Below are 22,597 nucleotides of genomic sequence, written 5' to 3'. Positions count from 1 at the left end.
GAGTGTCTCCTAGTCCTGGTGCTTGCAGCGCTGGAGGGGAGTGTCTCCTAGTCCCTGTGCTTGCAGCGATGGAGGGGAGTGTCTCCTAGTCCCTGTGCTTGCAGCGGTGGAGGTGAGTGTCTCCTAGTCCTGGTGCTTGCAGCGCTGGAGGGGAGTGTCTCCTAGTCCCTGTGCTTGCAGCGATGGAGGGGAGTGTCTCCTAGTCCCTGTGCTTGCAGCGGTGGAGGTGAGTGTCTCCTAGTCCCGGTGCTTGCAGCGGTGGAGGGGAGTGTCTCCTAGTCCCGGTGCTTGCAGCGGTGGAGGGGAGTGTCTCCTAGTCCTGGTGCTTGCAGCGGTGGAGGGGAGTGTCTCCTAGTCCCGGTGCTTGCAGCGGTGGAGGCGAGGGTCTCCTAGTCCCGGTGCTTGCAGCGCTGGAGGGGAGTGTCTCCTAGTCCCGGTGCTTGCAGCGGTGGAGGTGAGTGTCTCCTAGTCCCGGTGCTTGCAGCGGTGGAGGTGAGTGTCTCCTAGTCCCGGTGCTTGCAGCGGTGGAGGAGAGGGTCTCCTAGTCCCGGTGCTTGCAGCGGTGGAGGCGAGGGTCTCCTAGTCCCGGTGCTTGCAGCGGTGGAGGCGAGGGTCTACTAGTCCTGGTGCTTGCAGCGGTGGAGGCGAGTGTCTCCGAGTCCCGGTGCTTGCAGCGGTGGATGCGAGTGTCTCCTAGTCCTGGTGCTTGCAGCAGTGGAGGCGAGTGTTAATATGCATGCAAGTAAAAGGCACTATAGATAATACTATGCACTTGTCTCCTAGTCCCGGTGCTTGCAGCGGTGGAGGCGAGGGTCTCCTAGTCCTGGTGCTTGCAGCGATGGAGGGGAGTGTCTCCTAGTCCCTGTGCTTGCAGCGATGGAGGGGAGTGTCTCCTAGTCCCTGTGCTTGCAGCGGTGGAGGTGAGTGTCTCCTAGTCCTGGTGCTTGCAGCGTTGGAGGGGAGTGTCTCCTAGTCCCGGTGCTTGCAGCGGTGGAGGCGAGGGTCTCCTAGTCCCTGTGCTTGCAGCGGTGGAGGTGAGTGTCTCCTAGTCCTGGTGCTTGCAGCGCTGGAGGGGAGTGTCTCCTAGTCCCTGTGCTTGCAGCGATGGAGGGGAGTGTCTCCTAGTCCCTGTGCTTGCAGCGGTGGAGGTGAGTGTCTCCTAGTCCTGGTGCTTGCAGCGCTGGAGGGGAGTGTCTCCTAGTCCCGGTGCTTGCAGCGGTGGAGGCGAGGGTCTCCTAGTCCCTGTGCTTGCAGCGGTGGAGGTGAGTGTCTCCTAGTCCTGGTGCTTGCAGCGCTGGAGGGGAGTGTCTCCTAGTCCCTGTGCTTGCAGCGATGGAGGGGAGTGTCTCCTAGTCCCTGTGCTTGCAGCGGTGGAGGTGAGTGTCTCCTAGTCCTGGTGCTTGCAGCGCTGGAGGGGAGTGTCTCCTAGTCCCTGTGCTTGCAGCGATGGAGGGGAGTGTCTCCTAGTCCCTGTGCTTGCAGCGGTGGAGGTGAGTGTCTCCTAGTCCTGGTGCTTGCAGCGCTGGAGGTGAGTGTCTCCTAGTCCCTGTGCTTGCAGCGATGGAGGGGAGTGTCTCCTAGTCCCTGTGCTTGCAGCGATGGAGGGGAGTGTCTCCTAGTCCCGGTGCTTGCAGCGGTGGAGGGGAGTGTCTCCTAGTCCTGGTGCTTGCAGCGGTGGAGGGGAGTGTCTCCTAGTCCCGGTGCTTGCAGCGGTGGAGGCGAGGGTCTCCTAGTCCCGGTGCTTGCAGCGGTGGAGGCGAGTGTTAATATGCATGCAGGTAAAAGGCACTATAGATAATACTATGCACTTGTGTCTGATATTAAATCACTTTTATTGATTTAAACATGTGTACCCTGACTCAGAGTCTGACTACTAAAAGGGTTCATCTACGTAAATAGACATTAGCAGTCTCTATAAAGAGGTTCCAAAGTGCACAATTATTGTCAAGTAGTAGTCCTGCGAATAAGGGGAGTGGCCCAACGCGTTTCTTCCAGAATATGAACTTTTTCAAGGGTGCCCATCCTTCTCCATCCCGTCCTTTATATAAGGTGGTCAATTACAGTACCTGTTACCTTGTTAACGGTGTCAGCGTTTCCCTCACTTCCGGATTTGTCAGTTAGTCACAGTTAGCTTGCGTGTCCCTCTCACTAGAGCATGTGTTGGAGTCCCCATAGTGCCATTGCGCATGCGCCGCCTATGGCGGCCATCTTGGCAGAGATTATTTGTAGTGCTTAATATCTTACGGCGGCCATCTTATTGTTGAAGTCCTTGGTCTCAGATTGTGTCGCTGTGTAGCGGGCGGCCATCTTATTGGTTTATTTATACTCCATGGATCTCCTTCTTTTTGCATGCCCACGATGTTCATGCTAATCTCCCCCAGTGGCCATATTATTAAATGGGCATTATAACTGCTTGTATGAGTCTTATGTTAATGCAATGTACCTCCCAGTGGGAAGCCATTTCTATGGTTATACTGAGTCATAATGTGTTCCATTTTCATATGTTAATGAATGGTGATTCATCTCTTTAAATCAACGAATACTGTATGTTTCTACATATTAAATTAGTATCTTACCATAGTCTATCCCTTTTTGGTGATATTGCTTATATCTATAGTGATTATGTACTGTATATCGCCCTGTACTACTTTATGCTAGAGCCCATTTGTGTTCCAAATGGGTAGTCTGTTAAGTCTTTGGAAATTTGGTTGAGAGTTTACTTGATTGCCAGTGGGACTGCGTTACAACGTGGTTTTTCTATTTCCTCCACTATATCTGAACCTATGGGTCAATATTTAATCCTTTCGGGATGAGAGTGTGTAGGTTAAAAATCCATCTACTCTCTATCTTATCTATCTTAAGGCTATGATCCCCCTCCCCTCCAATTGGGTATAACCTGGTCTATTGCTAGGAGTTTTAGCCGTTTGGGGTTATTCTGATGTTCCATATTAAAGCGTTCTGACACACTATACTGTTCAAAATCCATTTTAATGTTGGGGATGTGTTCGCCAACTCTTGTTTTCAGACTTCTTATCATGCGTCCTACGTATTGTAAACAACAAGGACATTCAAGGACGTAAATTACATTCTTGTGTGTCGTATCTTGTATTGCTGCTGAGTTTTGTTACTGATGAAGCTGTCTACTGGGGCGGTAGCCTTGGTTTTTACATTTTTGGCACCGGCCACAAAAATAAAAACCTGTTTTTGGCGTTTGTCCATCTATCGTGGATTGTTTCCCGGAATTGTTTTTCAAGTGATTCCTAACCAGCTTTTGCTTGAGATCTGGCGCCTTCCTATATACTGTGTCGGGCATATCAGGCAAATTTGTTGTCAATTTACTGTCCAGATGTAACATAGACCAATGTTTCTTCAAAATATTTTTGACTTTGGGGGCTGGATTGGTGTAGTTGGTAATAAAATATCTTTTATTATTCTCCATGTCTCCCGGTTCTCGTAGGCTTCCTCTACTTGTGACTTATTGTAATGTTTTTCTTTGAATTGATTTACTAGATTCTGTCCCTGTATTTTATAGTCCTCAATATTCGTACAGTTCCTGTGGATGCGTGTGAACTGACTCTGTGGAATGCTATGAATCCAACTAGGATTCATAGCATTGGTTGAATGTTTGATTTTTTTAATGTATATTTCTAGATCAAGAAATTCCACTTTCTCCCTATCGTAATTGGTGGTGAATATTAAGTTTTGGTTGATGTGTTGTGTGAACTCTATCAATGATGTTTCATCTCCCTGCCATATAAATAATATATCGTCAATATAGCAACTCCAAATAACCAAGTTTGCACCAAGATCACGCCTTGCCCAAATATCCCTGATCTCCCAAAGGCTCATGAATAGGTTGGCGTAGCTTGGTGCAAACTTGGTTCCCATTGCGTTGCCGCAGCTCTGTAAGTAGAATTCCCCCTCAGACCACATATACTGTAATTACTATATGTGTGAGTATGAAATTAGTATCTGACACTATCCAGACCTTGTTTGTGGTCAATCACTGTATATAGCGATGTTATATCGCTGGTGGCCAGCCAGTATCCATCCTTCCACTGTATATCTTACAAGAATGTTAAGGATCTGAGTAGTGTCTCTAATTTATGATTTTTGTTCTCTTACGTATTTTTGCAAGAAGTGCTCAATATATTGTGAGATTAATGATGTCAATGAGTCTATTCCTGAGGTGATCGGTCTTCCTGGGGGGAAGTGCAATTTGGACCCTTTTTATAGAGACTGCTAATGTCTATTTACGTAGATGAACCCTTTTAGTAGTCAGACTCTGAGTCAGGGTACACATGTTTAAATCAATAAAAGTGATTTAATATCAGACACAAGTGCATAGTATTATCTATAGTGCCTTTTACCTGCATGCATATTAACACTCGCCTCCACTGCTGCAAGCACCAGGACTAGGAGACACTCGCCTCCACCGCTGCAAGCACCAGGACTAGGAGACACTCGCCTCCACCGATGCAAGCACCGGGACTAGGAGACACTCCCCTCCACCGCTGGAAGCACCAGGACTAGTAGACACTCGCCTCCACCGCTGCAAGCATCGGGACTAGTAGACACTCACCTCCACCGCTGCAAGCACCGGGACTAGGAGACCCTCGCCTCCACCGCTGCAAGCACCGGGACTAGGAGACCCTCGCCTCCACCGCTGCAAGCACCGGGACTAGGAGACACTCCCCTCCACCGCTGCAAGCACAGGGACTAGGAGACACTCACCTCCACAGCTGCAAGCAACGGGACTAGGAGACACTCTCCTCCACCGCTGCAAGCACCGGGACTAGGAGACACTCTCCTCCACCGCTGCAAGCACCGGGACTAGGAGACCCTCGCCTTCACCGCTGCAAGCACAGGGACTAGGAGACACTCGCCTCCACCGCTGCAAGCACAGGGACTAGGAGACACTCTCCTCCACCGCTGCAAGCACCGGGACTAGGAGACCCTCGCCTTCACCGCTGCAAGCACAGGGACTAGGAGACACTCGCCTCCACCGCTGCAAGCACCGGGACTAGGAGACCCTCGCCTCCACCGCTGCAAGCACCGGGACTAGGAGACACTCCCCTCCACCGCTGCAAGCACCGGGACTAGGAGACACTCACCTCCACAGCTGCAAGCACCGGGACTAGGAGACACTCTCCTCCACCGCTGCAAGCACCGGGACTAGGAGACCCTCGCCTTCACCGCTGCAAGCACAGGGACTAGGAGACACTCGCCTCCACCGCTGCAAGCACAGGGACTAGGAGACACTCTCCTCCACCGCTGCAAGCACCGGGACTAGGAGACCCTCGCCTTCACCGCTGCAAGCACAGGGACTAGGAGACACTCGCCTCCACCGCTGCAAGCACAGGGACTAGGAGACACTCTCCTCCACCGCTGCAAGCACCGGGACTAGGAGACACTCCCCTCCACCGCTGCAAGCATCGGGACTAGGAGAACCAGCAGGAAAATACTGTAATATTTGGGAAGTACATGCATTTCTTACCTATCCTGCACCATCGTGTTTTATCAAGTTCCTGATACTGTACAATAGCATTATATTTGAGGTGGAGAGGAGTACGAAGAGGGCTGCATTGTCACCAGCTTACATTAGAAGAACACCCATCCTACAGACTCCATGGGACCACAATTTTGGGATTGTCCAGGAACTTTCTCCCTGAGAGTCTTTTGTCTTCTTGGACATAAATACGGACATTTCTTCAGAAGGGACTGGGAGGATACACAGACTTTAAAAAAACTATTTTAAGAACACCCTACCCACAGATTACAAGTTGGGATTGTGTCAATATAAAGTTGGACAGTTTTCTGATCTAATCATTTAAAATAATATGCAAACATATCCATTTAACAGAATAGGATTACCCCAGAGCGCACGACAATTATTCTATACAGTTTGTCAGTGGAGTTTGAATCCTTCCCATTGTACACCAACTGCATCACAAAGCAGAATATTATGTCTTTCATCATTCCAGTTCTCTGCAAAATGCACATTTATAAATGCACAGTGGATTGGTCCATTTGTGTGGGGAAGGAAATCTTGCAGAAGTGAAAAACCGCGTATTCCCGACACAAAACTCATTGGGTTATTGTATAAAGGGAAACTGTTGGGTTAAATCTCTGTTCTGCCTTCTAGTTGCTGAAGTGAACCCCAATGTGGTGGTGATATCACTGCTGGCTATCCTCAGCATCCTGCTCATTGGACTGTTGCTGGTGACTCTAATTATTTTACGACGGAAACATCTGCAAATGTCCAGGTAATTGTAGCTTCACACTTCTGTCTGGTATCAGAAAATAAGTCAGAGTCTGAATCACTTTTGTGTAGGAACTTTTAATAAAAACCATAAATACTGTTACAATGTTGAACACCAGACACTAGGCACAGTTCCCAATTGTAAAGTGCAACGGAATAAGCTCTCGCTATATATGTAACTGTTGATGATGTTAATAATGGTTCTATAAATAGGTTTTGAATATTCTTACAGAGTAGTTCAGCATGAAGCAGTGATTTGTGTTATCTCTGTGATAGCGCTGGACAGACGATTGTGTACTCACTAATGGATTTAGGGCCGGATTCAGAGGAGGAGGGTTAGGGTACTTACCACCCCTGTCGGGATTTCACTCCATCGGGCTTCCGGTGTTGGGATTTGAACCGGCGGCTTTTTGGCATATCATACCCAGCCCGTCTGACAAGCCCAGATTATTCACATGCCAAAAATACACAACTTTTTAATGAATTTATCACTACTAGTATAAACCATACAGTGTCAGCATGTGCGTGGTACAGCATGTCACGACCAGGGTTTCTCGGCATGTTGGTCGACGGGTCATACCTGTGAGGTCACTGTGGCGGGGGGCGTCTGGCGGTGGCGTGGTTCTGTGCGGTCATGTTGTCACTCTGGGCTGGGAGGCCTGGTGGTGTATCTGTTCCACTCGGCATGGGCACCGCCATCTTGCCTCCGGCCATGTGACCTAATCGCCCAATCCTGGTGTGTCATGTGCTCTCTCCGGCCAGTCACGGTACGGCACTTGGTATTTAGGGAGGTCCAGAGCCTCTCTTCATTGCCAGTGCAACGTGTTTTTCAGCGACAGCTGAGAGAGTTCCTGTGCTCATTACCTGCCTCCTGGAAACGCTACCTAGCCTGTTACATCTCTGCCTGCTCCGACCCCGCTGGACTTCCCTGCACCCTCCATTTACCTTCCTCCTGCCTGAGTACCTGAGTCTCCTGTCACCCTGCACCTTGCCTCCACTTACACTCCGCTGGATAATATCTCCTCAGCCTGCATTTTACCTCAGCTCACCATACCTGTCTCCTGACTGTCACTACCTGGACTTTTTCCCATTTACCTCACTACAGTTCCCAAGTGCACTTGGTGCTATATCTGGACTTTTTCATTTTTGCCATATTCATGTCTACTAAACCACTCATTAAAAGTTCCACATTTTCATTTAAGTCTGCTTCAGTGTCTGCTCCTATCACCACCCCCAGGCCCACAACAAAACCAGAACATCACACAGCAGGAGAAATTAGGAGTATGCACTGTAGATATAAAAATATATATAAAATCATTAAGTATAATGAATTGGTGGTTTAAAAATAATTCTAAAATTACTTCTTTTGGGGTCCTGGTCAGGGATGTATATATAATGGGTGCAGGGTAAGCGGTGCACAGAGGCCCCTAGGTCTAGGGGAGCACAACCTGCACCCATCTCTCTGGAGACTCGCTTCAGCACTGTACAAAACATTCGGAAGATGGAGCGGCGGCCATTTTCCCAGAGATTTGCGCATGTGAAGAGAAATCCCTGTGAACATGGCGTAGGTACAATGTTCCCAGAGACCTGCACATGTGCCACCCGCAAGAGAAGAGGGGGCCCACCAGGAGACTCCACATGGGGACCCTCCTATATTCAGCCGCCCATGGTTCTGTGATTTTTTTTTTTCCAATCGCATGCTGGCCCTCATACAGTAGCTCAGACCCACAGTCACTGCTGAGAATGTTATGCTCAAACTCAATACAAAATTCACTGCTTAGTAGTGTGTCTCTTCTGTTTAACACACTTTCCATAGTCTCATCTACTCATTCCACAGTGTCTCCTGCTTTCTTCCTACACTTTCCATATCTCATCCACTCATTCCACAGTGTCTTCTGCTTTCTTCCAACATTTTCCATATCTCATCCACTCATTCCACAGTGTCTCCTGCTTTCTCCCAACACTTTCCAAGTCTCATCTACTCAGTCCACAGTGTCTCCTGCTTTCTCCCAACACTATCCATAGTCTCACCTACTCATTCCACAGTGTCTCCTGCTTTCTCCTAACACTATCCATAGTCTCAACCACTCATTCCACAGTGTCTCCTGCTTTCTCCCTACACTTTCCATGTCTCATCTACTCATTCCACAGTGTCTCCTGCTTTCTCCCTACACTTTCCATGTCTCATCTACTCATTCCACAGTGTCTCCTGCTTTCTCCCAACACTTTCCATGTCTCATCTACTCATTCCACAGTGTCTCCTGCTTTCTTCCAACACTTTCCATGTCTCATCTACTCATTCCACAGTGTCTCCTGCTTTCTCCTAACACCATCCATAGTCTCATCCACTCATTCCACAGTGTCTCCTGCTTTCTCCCTACACTTTCCATGTCTCATCTACTCATTCCACAGTGTCTCCTGCTTTCTCCCTACACTTTCCATGTCTCATCTACTCATTCCACAGTGTCTCCTGCTTTCTCCTAATACTATCCATAGTCTCATCCACTCATTCCACAGTGTCTCCTGCTTTCTCCTAACACTCTCCGTAGTCTCATACACTCACTGCACAGTGTCTCCTGCTTTCTCCCAACATTTTCCATATCTCATCCACCCATTCCACAGTGTCTCCTGCTTTCTCCCTACACTCTCCGTAGTCTCATACACTCACTGCACAGTGTCTCCTGCTTTCTCCCTACACTCTCCGTAGTCTCATACACTCACTGCACAGTGTCTCCTGCTTTCTCCTAACACTATCCATAGTCTCATCCACTCACTGCACAGTGTCTCCTGCTTTCTCCCTATACTCTCCGTAGTCTCATACACTCACTGCACAGTGTTTCCTGCTTTCTCCCTACACTCTCCGTAGTCTCATACACTCACTGCACAGTGTCTCCTGCTTTCTCCTAACACTCTCCGTAGTCTCATACACTCACTGCACAGTGTCTCCTGCTTTCTCCTAACACTATCCATAGTCTCATCCACTCACTGCACAGTGTCTCCTGCTTTATCCCAACACTTTCCATATCTCATCCACTCATTCCACAGTGTCTCCTGCTTTATCCCAACACTTTCCATGTCTCATCTACTCATTCCACAGTGTCTCCTGCCTTCTCACAACATTTTCCATATCTCATCCACTCATTCCACAGTGTCTCCTGCTTTCTCCCAACACTTTCCAAGTCTCATCTACTAAGTCCACAGTGTCTCCTGCTTTCTCCCAACACTATCCATAGTCTCACCTACTCATTCCACAGTGTCTCCTGCTTTCTCCTAATACTATCCATAGTCTCAACCACTCATTCCACAGTCTCCTGCTTTCTCCCAAAATTTTCCATATCTCATCCACTCATTCCACAGTGTCTCCTGCTTTCTCCCTACACTTTCCATGTCTCATCTACTCATTCCACAGTGTCTCCTGCTTTCTCCCTACACTTTCCATGTCTCATCTACTCATTCCACAGTGTCTCCTGCTTTCTCCTAACACTATCCATAGTCTCATACACTCACTGCACAGTGTCTCCTGCTTTCTCCCTACACTCTCCGTAGTCTCATACACTCACTGCACAGTGTCTCCTGCTTTCTCCCTACACTCTCCGTAGTCTCATACACTCACTGCACAGTGTCTCCTGCTTTCTCCCTACACTCTCCGTAGTCTCATACACTCACTGCACAGTGTCTCCTGCTTTCTCCTAACACTATCCATAGTCTCATCCACTCATTCCACAGTGTCTCCTGCTTTCTCCTAACACTCTCCGTAGTCTCATACACTCACTGCACAGTGTCTCCTGCTTTCTCCCTACACTCTCCGTAGTCTCATACACTCACTGCACAGTGTCTCCTGCTTTCTCCCTACACTCTCCGTAGTCTCATCCACTCACTGCACAGTGTCTCCTGCTTTCTCCTAACACTCTCCGTAGTCTCATACACTCACTGCACAGTGTCTCCTGCTTTCTCCCTACACTCTCCGTAGTCTCATACACTCACTGCACAGTGTCTCCTGCTTTCTCCTAACACTCTCCATAGTCTCATACACTCACTGCACAGTGTCTCCTGCTTTCTCCCTACACTCTCCATAGTCTCATGCACTCACTGCTCAGTCTCCTGCTTTCTCCCTACACTCTCCGTAGTCTCATGCACTCACTGCACAGTGTCTCCTGCTTTCTCCCTACACTCTCCGCACTCACTGTACAGTGTCTCCTGCTTTCTCCTAACACTCTCCGTAGTCTCATACACTCACTGCACAGTGTCTCCTGCTTTCTCCCTACACTCTCCGTAGTCTCATCCACTCACTGCACAGTGTCTCCTGCTTTCTCCCTACACTCTCCATAGTCTCATACACTCACTGCACAGTGTCTCCTGCTTTCTCCCTACACTCTCCGTAGTCTCATACACTCACTGCACAGTGTCTCCTGCTTTCTCCCTACACTCTCCGTAGTCTCATCCACTCACTGCACAGTGTCTCCTGCTTTCTCCCTACACTCTCCGTAGTCTCATCCACTCACTGCACAGTGTCTCCTGCTTTCTCCCTACACTCTCCATAGTCTCATCCACTCACTGCACAGTGTCTCCTGCTTTCTCCCTACACTCTCCGTAGTCTCATCCACTCACTGCACAGTGTCTCCTGCTTTCTCCCTACACTCTCCATAGTCTCATACACTCACTGCACAGTGTCTCCTGCTTTCTCCCTACACTCTCGGTAGTCTCATACACTCACTGCACAGTGTCTCCTGCTTTCTCCCTACACTCTCCGTAGTCTCATCCACTCACTGCACAGTGTCTCCTGCTTTCTCCCTACACTCTCCGTAGTCTCATACACTCACTGCACAGTGTCTCCTGCTTTCTCCCTACACTCTCCGTAGTCTCATACACTCACTGCACTGGACCTGATTCAGTAAGGAATGCACAGGAGAGGACGCACGCACTCAGCCGCTGTTTTAGCCCTGCATATGCATCGCATTGCGCGTATTAGCTATGGCGATGGGGACTGCGTGTGCAGATACAACGCAGACTAAAGAAAAGTAATTGACAGGAAGTGCTCACTGTTGTATTTTTATCTGTTTTATATTTGTATACTGCTACTATGGACCCGTCACTCGCCGGGTCAAAAGCTATTGTGGCCTGGTTTACAGGTTTTTTTCCCTCGCTCTTCCCCCACCTTTCCAAATTGCTCCCCTCTAACCCTCTTATCTCTTTATATGGCTCTCCTTTTTATTTCTACCGCTTTCCCTTTCTCTTTACCCCTCTTTCTCCTGTCTCTCCCCTCTTGTTCTTGTCACTCTTCCCTTTTTTCCCCTGTTCTCCTTTTTTTATCTTATATTTTTTTTATGCATCCAGCAGTGGTATGATTAAATCTTATAGTAACATTGTGGCTTGGCTTAGTGTCCCTGACCACTACTGTCACCAGATTCTATCATGGCACTGTGTGGGAGCGATCCAGGTGTTGGGGAAGGGTGGACAGGCTGTATTCTGTCTGGCAACCAGTGAGAGCTGTGAGGGGAGGTAGGGGCCAGGGACTCCCTCCAGCTCTCCACTAAGTTTTTTTTCTTTCATTTTCTCGTAGACAAGCCTAGAGATTCTCAGCACCATTTGTAGACCAGAAAATACCATCCCTATGACAACCAAGCAATCAGAATCAAAGATGGCCACACACATTACATGGCCACAGATTATCATTCCTACTAGCCAACTAGTTTTGGTGGCACCCATGGTGAGAAAGGGTCTGCATCTAGAGATATTGTAAAGGGATAGACTGTATGAATCAGAAATTATCTGGACTTATTCTTTGGATTTATGGACCACTACAGTAGCTGAAGTACTAGGCATTGTCTGGGTTTAAATCTTCAAGTTATTAAGTATTATTATGTGATGTCATCCAAATCCATCCAGTGGAAGGCCAAAAACAGCCTCCCTGGGTCAAAGTTCTGCCTGGTGCACTCCACTGTGAGGTCCAACCGGGACCCCAACAACTCCATTAGGCATCCCAGACCAATTGCCACCCAAAATCATCAAAATCCATCCAGTGGAAGGCCCATTATAGGCTCCCCGGGTCACCATTCTGCCCAGCATACACCAACGGGAGGTCCGACCGGGACCTCAACCCCATAGTATGTCTTCTGGGATCTGAATTTACCACTCTGTGAAGTTTTCGTTCAAATCCATCCAGTGGAATGATCAGAACAGACTCCCTGGGTCAAAGTGCTGCCCAACGTACACCAACAGGAGGTCCGACAAGGACCCTAACCCCCCTAAAACTTGGACAGGATCCAACTGGACCACCTCCAATTGGTTTCATCCCACTTGTTGCAGCGGTGTCCGAATGCATAATCGGACAAACCAACAGACCAATACTTTCATATATAAGATTTGTCGCTCTGTTGCTTTGTCTCATTCTTGCTGTGGTCCAATAGCTGTTACTTTTTTGATACTAAATAACTATGTAAGATTTGGCAGCTTTACCTTGAGAGCTGTGGAAGATATTCGCCAACAAATAAACAAACTTTGACAATATATATATATATATATATATATATATATATATATATATATATATATATAATATATTGTGGCAGTATCACCAGAGATGGGACTGGTGAGCAGCAGATTCTGTGTGGGGCAGGAGAGATCCGCCCACACAGAGAAGAAGAGGATTCTGGGAGATGTGTAAGGGCTGCCCAGTGGATTCAGTCCAGGTAGGACTGAGGCAGACCAGTCAGACAGAGCTCGCTGTGCTAGCAAGCCATTGAGGGCCAGGAGGCCTGAGCCTAGACCTGTTGGAAACAGGGAAGGCTATCAAACTCTGGGACTGAGCTATGGTACCTTCAAGGAAGCAGGCCAGACTGTGGGGCTGTGGCAGCCAGCCAACTAAAGACCAGGCCGGAGCCTGTGTTAGCCTGCATGAAGCAGGGCTAAGCTGACTTTGGACTTTGTTGGCAGACAAGCTACACTTTAATAGAGAGGGCTCAAGAAGTGAGCTAGTGCCCTAAAGAAGGGCTAGGGTGTTTATTATTTTTCTGTTTCCTGATTTCATATGCTGGAAGTAAAGCACCATTCATGTTTATTTAAACTGGAACGCTACGTGTGGACTCTAATTCTGCACCTACTCACTGCACCACTGACCCCAGTCTACCGAGCTAATTAACCCCCAAGTTATCACTAATATATATATAGAGAGAGAGAGAGAGTATCAAAGTATCTGGTTCTGTAGTAACAATGTGTCAGAAATTATCTAGACCAGTAGATCACGCTGTAGTTATATAGGTTCAGAGAATTTCATATACATTGTATCATTCTGTAGTAACAATGTATGAATCATTTTTACACAGGGAATGTGGGGCTGGAACGTTTGTCAATTTTGCCACATTGGAGAGAGATGGGAAACTTCCATACAACTGGTGAGTGCTGAGCAATATACAAATACTTTCTCCTCTATAACGGGGCATTTGTGCATGAAGGAGCAGAGCGGCCAATTCTTCTCTTGCGATGCGACTCAGATATAAATGCGCAGTTTCTACAGAAATACAAACAGGTCAGAGCTTGAAGGTGGCATAGATTGTAAGGTGTGCCATAGGTGCCATAGGTGTGCCATTGTGGGCCATAGATAAAGATGCTCCGGAAACATTGATGTGTCTGGTTCGGCACACAACTGCAAAAAGTAAGATTTTACACATTATAATAAATATTAAATGTAAATGTTATTTAAAAGTGTCCAAATTGTATTTGTATTGTATATCAATAGTAATCTTCAAAAGAATAATGTAAACCAAGGGTGTCTTTGAGGGAATACATACGGGAGACCGGCAGTTGGGATGCCGGCGGTCAGAAGACCGACAGCGGCATCCCGATGCTCAGAATCCCGATGGGTTTGGTAAGTACCCTTCACCCCCTAACCCTCCCTCCCTGTATCCTAACCCTAAAAGCAGCCAAACCCTAACCCTCCCCCACATTGGGCCTAAACCTATCCCTCCCTCTTAAATGCCTAACCGTTAAACACCCCCCCCCCCACCACCCCCAGTGGTGCCTAAATCCTATCGTTATCGTTCAATCGCTCAAAGAAATCGGCAAGGTAATGTGTGCTTTTAGGCTATGGAAATAGATCAGAAGAGAGAAATATATCCATGGAAACAGGTCAGAGCAGTGTCCATGGAAATAAATCACAGCAATTAATATATCCATGGAAATAGTAATGTATTCATGGAAATAGATGGAAAAAGAAATATATCCATGGAAACTGGTCAGAATTGGTCAATTGAGCATGATAATTTTACCAATAAACTAAAGCGCCCATAGCAACCATTTTTCAATTATTACGGCTATGCGCACTTTTCATAGCCCCAGTATTCAATTAAAAAAAATTGGTTGCAAATTTATTTTCTGCTTAAATCTGCAGTAATTTAAAAAAAAAAAAAATTGGGGATGGCTGTACCCTAAAAAAATGTAAAACAAATTGGGTAACAGTAATAATGTTTGTTATTGTCCCAAAGAAAAAAATATTATTCTTTAAAATGAATGGCTGTGCATTTTTTGCTAAAGAAAAAATTATAAAAGCAAATTAATTTTGTTTAATTGCAAAAGAATTAAATGAAAAATGTAAACAAAAGTAGAAAAAAAAGTGATTTTGGAGTAATTTTAGACCAATTAAAAAATAACAAAAACAATAATTACCTCTTATTACTGGACTATTTAAGTTAATTGGGAACTTACAATGGCTTAATTAGTTATTAAGGGGGGGAGTGTCCAAGATGTTCTAAAGCAAGTCCCGACAATTTATCTTTAAAAGAAGGATTTTAGGGAAAATTGTACTTGATCTGAAGTTGCGAGAAAAAAGCCATGTTCATTTCTATAGAAATTACAGCACCTGATATTCTCGCAGGCAAATGATTAGGAAAAAACCTAACATACGCGGGAAAAACCCTGTGCCCTGTTTTTCTAATTGAATTTGTCCTAAGAGTTTCCCAGTGCTTGTGCAAATGTTAAAGGTTCCTTAAGTAATTTTTATTTAGTACATGTATAGATACTGCTATATAAGTAAGAAACTTTGGGCCTGATTCAGAGCCGTTCGCTATTTGCGGTCGTTCGTTCAAAAACAAGGGGTGGCTATTCAAATGATCCGTTCGCAAATTGCAGTCTGTTCACACCTCTAAGTCTGAACGAGCGAGCAAAACATACGCTCGTTTATTTGATTAAAACGCCCCCTGGCCGCTCGCACCATACGTCATGTCCGCTATTTATTAGATTAATCGAGTACATCGTACAGCGTATGAACTGCTCGCTATTCTTGTGGTTGGTATTTTCAACCGCTATTTTGCGAGCAGTTCTGAGTTAAAAAAAACCAAGTGACGTGGTCAATGACGCTGATGTATTAATTATGCACACCCTTAAAACGCCCGTTTTGACCTTTAAGCACGCCTGCGTTCGAATTCCACCACCCCGTTTTCAAGCACCTTCCCCTGTTACCACCCACATATGCCTCATTCTGTCACTCAAAATAGCAGGCACTCGCTATATAGCGTACAAACGATTTTCGGCCGCACTGACTGGTTCGCGCATGCGTACTAAAAACCGTACGCATGCGCAGATGTGCGAACATCGCTCGGAACGAGCGTACGGCCGCTAGCGAGCGGCTCTGAATGAGGGCCATTCTTCCAAGGATCTACTCCAACTGTTTTTGGTGTTTCTTGTTTTTGAAGATTAAATTGAAGAATGCGTCTGTGTGGTTAAGGTGCCTCTATAGGTTAATAATATCAAAATTGGGCCTGATTCCGAGACTTACGCTAATGCCATCGTAGCTGTGATCTCTTACAGATTGCAATTTTCGAAAATATGCTAATGTCTCCAAAGCTTACCTGAGCATAGGGACGCCCACTGCTGTCTTATCATATCCGTACAGTGTAATCACAGCCCAGCATAGGGACGCCCACTGCTGCCTCCTCATATCCGTACAGTGTAAGCACAGCCCAGCATAGGGACACCCACTGCTGCCTCCTCATATCTGTACAGTGTAATCACAGCCCAGCATAGGGACGCCCACTGCTGCCGTCTCATATCCGTACAGTGTAATCACAGCCCAGCATAGGGACGCCCACTGCTGCCGTCTCATATCCGTACAGTGTAAGCACAGCCCATCATAGGGATGCCTACTGCTGCCTCCTCATATCCGTACAGTGTAAGCACAGCCCAGCATAGTGACACCCACTGCTGCCTCCTCATATCCGTACAGTGTAATCACAGCCCAGCATAGGGACTCCCACTGCTGCCTTCTCATATCCGTACAGTGTAATCACAGCCCAGCATAGGGACGCCCACTGCTGCCGTCTGATATCCGTACAGTGTAAGCACAGCCCATCATAGGGACGCCCACTGCTGCCTTCTCATATCTGTACAGTGTAATCACAGCCCAGCATAGGGACGCCCACTGCTGCCTTCTCATATCCGTACAGTGTAATCACAGCCCAGCATAGGGACGCCCACTGCTGCCGTCTCATATCCGTACAGTGTAATCACAGCCCAGCATAGGGACGCCCACTGCTGCCTTCTCATATCCGTACAGTGTAAGCACAGCTCAGCATAGGGACGCTCACTGCTGCCTTCTCATATCTGTACAGTGTAAGCACAGCCCAGCATAGGGACACCCACTGCTGCCTTCTCATATCTGTCCAGTGTAAGCACAGCCCAGCATAGGGACGCTCACTGCTGCCTTCTCATATCTGTACAGTGTAAGCACAGCCCAGCATAGGGACGCCTACTGCTGCCTCCTCATATCCGTACAGTGTAAGCACAGCCCAGCATAGTGACACCCACTGCTGCCTCCTCATATCCGTACAGTGTAATCACAGCCCAGCATAGGGCCGCCCACTGCTGCCTTCTCATATCCGTACAGTGTAAGTACAGCCCAGCATAGGGACATCCACTGCTGCCTCCTCATATCCGTACAGTGTAATACAGCCCAGCATAGGGACGCTCACTGCTGCCTTCTCATATCTGTACAGTGTAAGCACAGCCCAGCATAGGGACACCCACTGCTGCCTCCTCATATCCGTACAGTATAAGCACAGCCCAGCATAGGGACGCCCACTGCTGCCTCCTCATACCTGTACAGTGTAAGCACAGCCCAGCAAAGGGACGCCTACTGCTGCCTCCTCATATCCGTACAGTGTAAGCACAGCCCAGCATAGTGACACCCACTGCTGCCTCCTCATATCCGTACAGTGTAATCACAGCCCAGCATAGGGACGCTCACTGCTGCCTTCTCATATCCGTACAGTGTAAGTACAGCCCAGCATAGGGACATCCACTGCTGCCTCCTCATATCCGTACAGTGTAATACAGCCCAGCATAGGGACGCTCACTGCTGCCTTCTCATATCTGTACAGTGTAATCACAGCCCAGCATAGGGACGCCCACTGCTGCCTTCTCATATCTGTACAGTGTAAGCACAGCCCAGCATAGTGACGCCCACTGCTGCCTTCTCATATCCGTACAGTGTAATCACAGCCCAGCATAGGGACGCCCACTGCTGCCGTCTCATATCCGTACAGTGTAATCACAGCCCAGCATAGGGACGCCCACTACTGCCGTCTCATATCCGTACAGTGTAAGCACAGCCCATCATAGGGATGCCTACTGCTGCCTCCTCATATCCGTACAGTGTAAGCACAGCCCAGCATAGTGACACCCACTGCTGCCTCCTCATATCCGTACAGTGTAATCACAGCCCAGCATAGGGACGCCCACTGCTGCCTTCTCATATCTGTACAGTGTAATCACAGCCCAGCATAGGGACGCCCACTGCTGCCTTCTCATATCTGTACAGTGTAAGCACAGCCCAGCATAGGGACACCCACTGCTGCCTTCTCATATCCGTACAGTGTAAGTACAGCCCAGCATAGGGACATCCACTGCTGCCTCCTCATATCCGTACAGTGTAATACAGCCCAGCATAGGGACGCTCACTGCTGCCTTCTCATATCTGTACAGTGTAAGCACAGCCCAGCATAGGGACACCCACTGCTGCCTCCTCATATCCGTACAGTGTAAGCACAGCCCAGCATAGGGACGCCCACTGCTGCCTTCTCATATCTGTACAGTGTAATCACAGCCCAGCATAGGGACGCCCACTGCTGCCTTCTCATATCTGTACAGTGTAAGCACAGCCCAGCATAGTGACGCCCACTGCTGCCTTCTCATATCCGTACAGTGTAATCACAGCCCAGCATAGGGACGCCCACTGCTGCCTTCTCATATCCGTACAGTGTAAGCACAGCCCATCATAGGGATGCCTACTGCTGCCTCCTCATATCCGTACAGTGTAATCACAGCCCAGCATAGGGACGCCCACTGCTGCCTTCTCATATCCGTACAGTGTAATCACAGCCCAGCATAGGGACGCCCACTGCTGCCGTCTCATATCCGTACAGTGTAAGCACAGCCCATCATAGGGATGCCTACTGCTGCCTCCTCATATCCGTACAGTGTAAGCACAGCCCAGCATAGTGACGCCCACTGCTGCCTTCTCATATCCGTACAGTGTAATCACAGCCCAGCATAGGGACGCCCACTGCTGCCTTCTCATATCCGTACAGTGTAATCACAGCCCAGCATAGGGACGCCCACTGCTGCCTTCTCATATCCGTACAGTGTAATCACAGCCCAGCATAGGGACGCCCACTGCTGCCTTCTCATATCCGTACAGTGTAAGCACAGCTCAGCATAGGGACGCCCACTGCTGCCTTCTCATATCCGTACAGTGTAAGCACAGCCCAGCATAGGGACGCCCACTGCTGTCTCCTCATATCCATACAGTGTAAGCACAGCCCAGCATAGGGACGCCCACTGCTGCCTTCTCATATACGTACAGTGTAAGCACAGCCCAGCATAGGGACGTCCACTGCTGCCTTCTCATATACGTACAGTGTAAGCACAGCCCAGCATAGAGACGCCCCCTGCTGCCTTCTCATATCCGTACAGTGTAAGCACAGCCCAGCATAGGGACACCCACTGCTGCCTCCTCATATCCGTACAGCGTAATCACAGCCCAGCATAGGGACGCCCACTGCTGCCTTCTCATATACGTACAGTGTAAGCACAGCCCAGCATAGGGACGCCCACTGCTGCCTTCTCATATACGTACAGTGTAAGCACAGCCCAGCATAGGGACGCCCACTGCTGCCTTCTCATATACGTACAGTGTAAGCACAGCCCAGCATAGGGACACCCACTGCTGCCTCCTCATATACGTACAGTGTAATCACAGCCCAGCATAGGGACGCCCACTGCTGCCTTCTCATATACGTACAGTGTATTCACAGCCCAGCATAGAGACGCCCCCTGCTGCCTTCTCATATCCATACAGTGTAAGCACAGCCCAGCATAGGGACACCCACTGCTGCCTCCTCATATCCGTACAGCGTAAGCACAGCCCAGCATAGGGACTCCCACTGCTGCCTTCTCATATCCATACAGTGTAAGCACAGCCCAGCATAGGGATGCCCACTGCTGTCTCCTCATATCCATACAGTGTAAGCACAGCCCAGCATAGGGACGCTCACTGCTGCCTTCTCATATCCATACAGTGTAAGCACAGCCCAGCATAGGGACGCCCACTGCTGCCTTCTCATATCCGTACAGTGTAATCACAGCCCAGCATAGGGACGCCCACTGCTGCCTTCTCATATCCGTACAGTGTAAGCACAGCCCAGCATAGGGACGCCCACTGCTGCCTTCTCATATCCGTACAGTGTAATCACAGCCCAGCATAGGGACGCCCACTGCTGCCTTCTCATATCCGTACAGTGTAATCACAGCCCAGCATAGGGACGCCCACTGCTGTCTCCTCATATACGTACAGTGTATGCACAGCCCAGCATAGTGACGCCCACTGCTGCCTTCTCATGTCCGTACAGTGTAAGCACAGCCCAGCATAGGGACGCCCACTGCTGCCTCCTCATATCCGCACAGCGTAAGCACAGCCCAGCATAGGGCCGCCCACTGCTGCCTCCTCATATCCGTACAGTGTAAGCACAGCCCAGCATAGGGCCGCCCACTGCTGCCTTCTCATATTCATACAGTGTAAGCACAGCCCAGCATAGGGACGTCCACTGCTGCCTTCTCTTATCCGTAAAGTGTAAGCACAGCCCTGCATAGGGACGTCCACTGCTGCCTTCTCATATACGTACAGTGTAAGCACAGCCCAGCATAGGGACGCCCACTGCTGCCTTCTCATATCCGTACAGTGTAAGCACATCCCAGCATAGGGACACCCACTGCTGCCTCCTCATATACATACAGCGTAAGCACAGCCCAGCATAGGGACACCCACTGCTGCCTCCTCATATACATACAGCGTAAGCACAGCCCAGCATAGGGACACCCACTGCTGCCTTCTCATATCTGTACAGTGTAAGCACAGCCCAGCATAGGGACGCCCACTGCTGACTTCTCATATCCGTACAGCGTAAGCACAGCCCAGCATACGGACGCCCACTGCTGCCTCCTCATATCCGTACAGCGTAAGCACAGCCCAGCATAGGGCCGCCCACTGCTGCCTCCTCATATCCGTACAGTGTAAGCACAGCCCAGCATAGGGGCGCCCACTGCTGCCTTCTCATATTCATACAGTGTAAGCACAGCCCAGCATAGGGACGTCTATTGCTGCCATCTCATATCCTTAAAGTGAAAGCACAGCCCAGCATAGGGACACCCACTGCTGCCTCCTCATATACATATAGTGTAAGCACAGCCCAGCATAGGGACGCCCACTGCTGCCTTCTCATATTTGTACAGTGTAATCACAGCCCAGCATAGGGACCCCCACTGCTGCCTTCTCATATCTGTACAGTGTAAGCACATCCCAGCATAGGGACACCCACTGCTGCCTCCTCATATACATACAGCGTAAGCACAGCCCAGCATAGGGACACCCACTGCTGCCTCCTCATATACATACAGCGTAAGCACAGCCCAGCATAGGGACACCCACTGCTGCCTCCTCATATACATACAGTGTAAGCACAGCCCAGCATAGGGACTCCCACTGCTGCCTCCTCATATACTTACAGTGTAAGCACAGCCCAGCATAGGGACACCCACTGCTGCCTCCTCATATACATATAGTGTAAGCACAGCCCAGCATAGGGACGCCCACTGCTGCCTTCTCATATTTGTACAGTGTAATCACAGCCCAGCATAGGGACGCCACTGCTACCTCCTCATATCCGTACAGCGTAAGTACAGCCCAGCATAGGGACGCCCACTGCTGCCACCTTATATCCGTACAGTGTAAGCACAACCCAGCATAGGGATGCCCACTGCTGCCTCATATCCATACAGTGTAAGCACAGCCCAGCATAGGGACTCTCACTGCTGCCTTCCCATATCTGTACAGTGTAATCACAGCCCAGCATAGGGACGCCCACTGCTGCCTCCTCATATCCGTACAGTGTAATCACAGCCCAGCATAGGGACACTCACTGCTGCCTCCTCATATCCGTACAGTGTAAGTACAGCCCAGCATAGGTACCCCCACTGCTGCCTCCTCATATCCGTACAGTGTAAGCACAGCCCAGCATAGGGACACACACTGCTGCCTTCTCATATCTGTACAGTGTAAGCACAGCCCAGCATAGGGACGCCCACTGCTGACTTCTCATATCCGTACAGCGTAAGCACAGCCCAGCATACGGACGCCCACTGCTGCCTCCTCATATCCGTACAGCGTAAGCACAGCCCAGCATAGGGCCGCCCACTGCTGCCTCCTCATATCCGTACAGTGTAAGCACAGCCCAGCATAGGGGCGCCCACTGCTGCCTTCTCATATTCATACAGTGTAAGCACAGCCCAGCATAGGGACGTCCACTCCTGCTATCTCATATCCTTAAAGTGAAAGCACAGCCCAGCATAGGGACGTCCACTGCTGCCTTCTCATATACGTACAGTGTAAGCACAGCCCAGCATAGGGACGCCCACTGCTGCCTTCTCATATCCGTACAGTGTAAGCACATCCCAGCATAGGGACACCCACTGCTGCCTCCTCATATACATACAGCGTAAGCACAGCCCAGCATAGGGACACCCACTGCTGCCTCCTCATATACATACAGCGTAAGCACAGCCCAGCATAGGGACACCCACTGCTGCCTTCTCATATCTGTACAGTGTAAGCACAGCCCAGCATAGGGACGCCCACTGCTGACTTCTCATATCCGTACAGCGTAAGCACAGCCCAGCATACGGACGCCCACTGCTGCCTCCTCATATCCGTACAGCGTAAGCACAGCCCAGCATAGGGCCGCCCACTGCTGCCTCCTCATATCCGTACAGTGTAAGCACAGCCCAGCATAG

General features: G+C 49.0%; 1 protein-coding gene across 4 annotated transcripts in view; it reads left to right on the top strand.

Moving 5' to 3' along the window:
* Positions 1-22,597, top strand: part of PTPRO (protein tyrosine phosphatase receptor type O) — a 640,592-nt gene that overhangs the window by 365,860 nt on the left and 252,135 nt on the right. For all 4 annotated transcript variants that reach the window (XM_088461537.1, XM_088461535.1, XM_088461536.1 and 1 more), the window contains exons 15-16: positions 6,146-6,266; positions 13,585-13,653. In XM_088461537.1, the coding sequence (XP_088317663.1) occupies positions 6,146-6,266; positions 13,585-13,653 (190 nt within the window). The remainder of the gene's footprint in view (positions 1-6,145; positions 6,267-13,584; positions 13,654-22,597) is intronic.

The sequence above is a fragment of the Taudactylus pleione genome, unplaced genomic scaffold, assembly GCF_031769625.1.
Source record: "Taudactylus pleione unplaced genomic scaffold, aTauple2 ptg001061l, whole genome shotgun sequence".
NCBI classification, from domain to species: domain Eukaryota; kingdom Metazoa; phylum Chordata; class Amphibia; order Anura; family Myobatrachidae; genus Taudactylus; species Taudactylus pleione.
The sequence above is the reverse complement of the archived record's forward strand: the minus strand, read 5'-3'. Positions and strand labels throughout refer to the sequence as shown.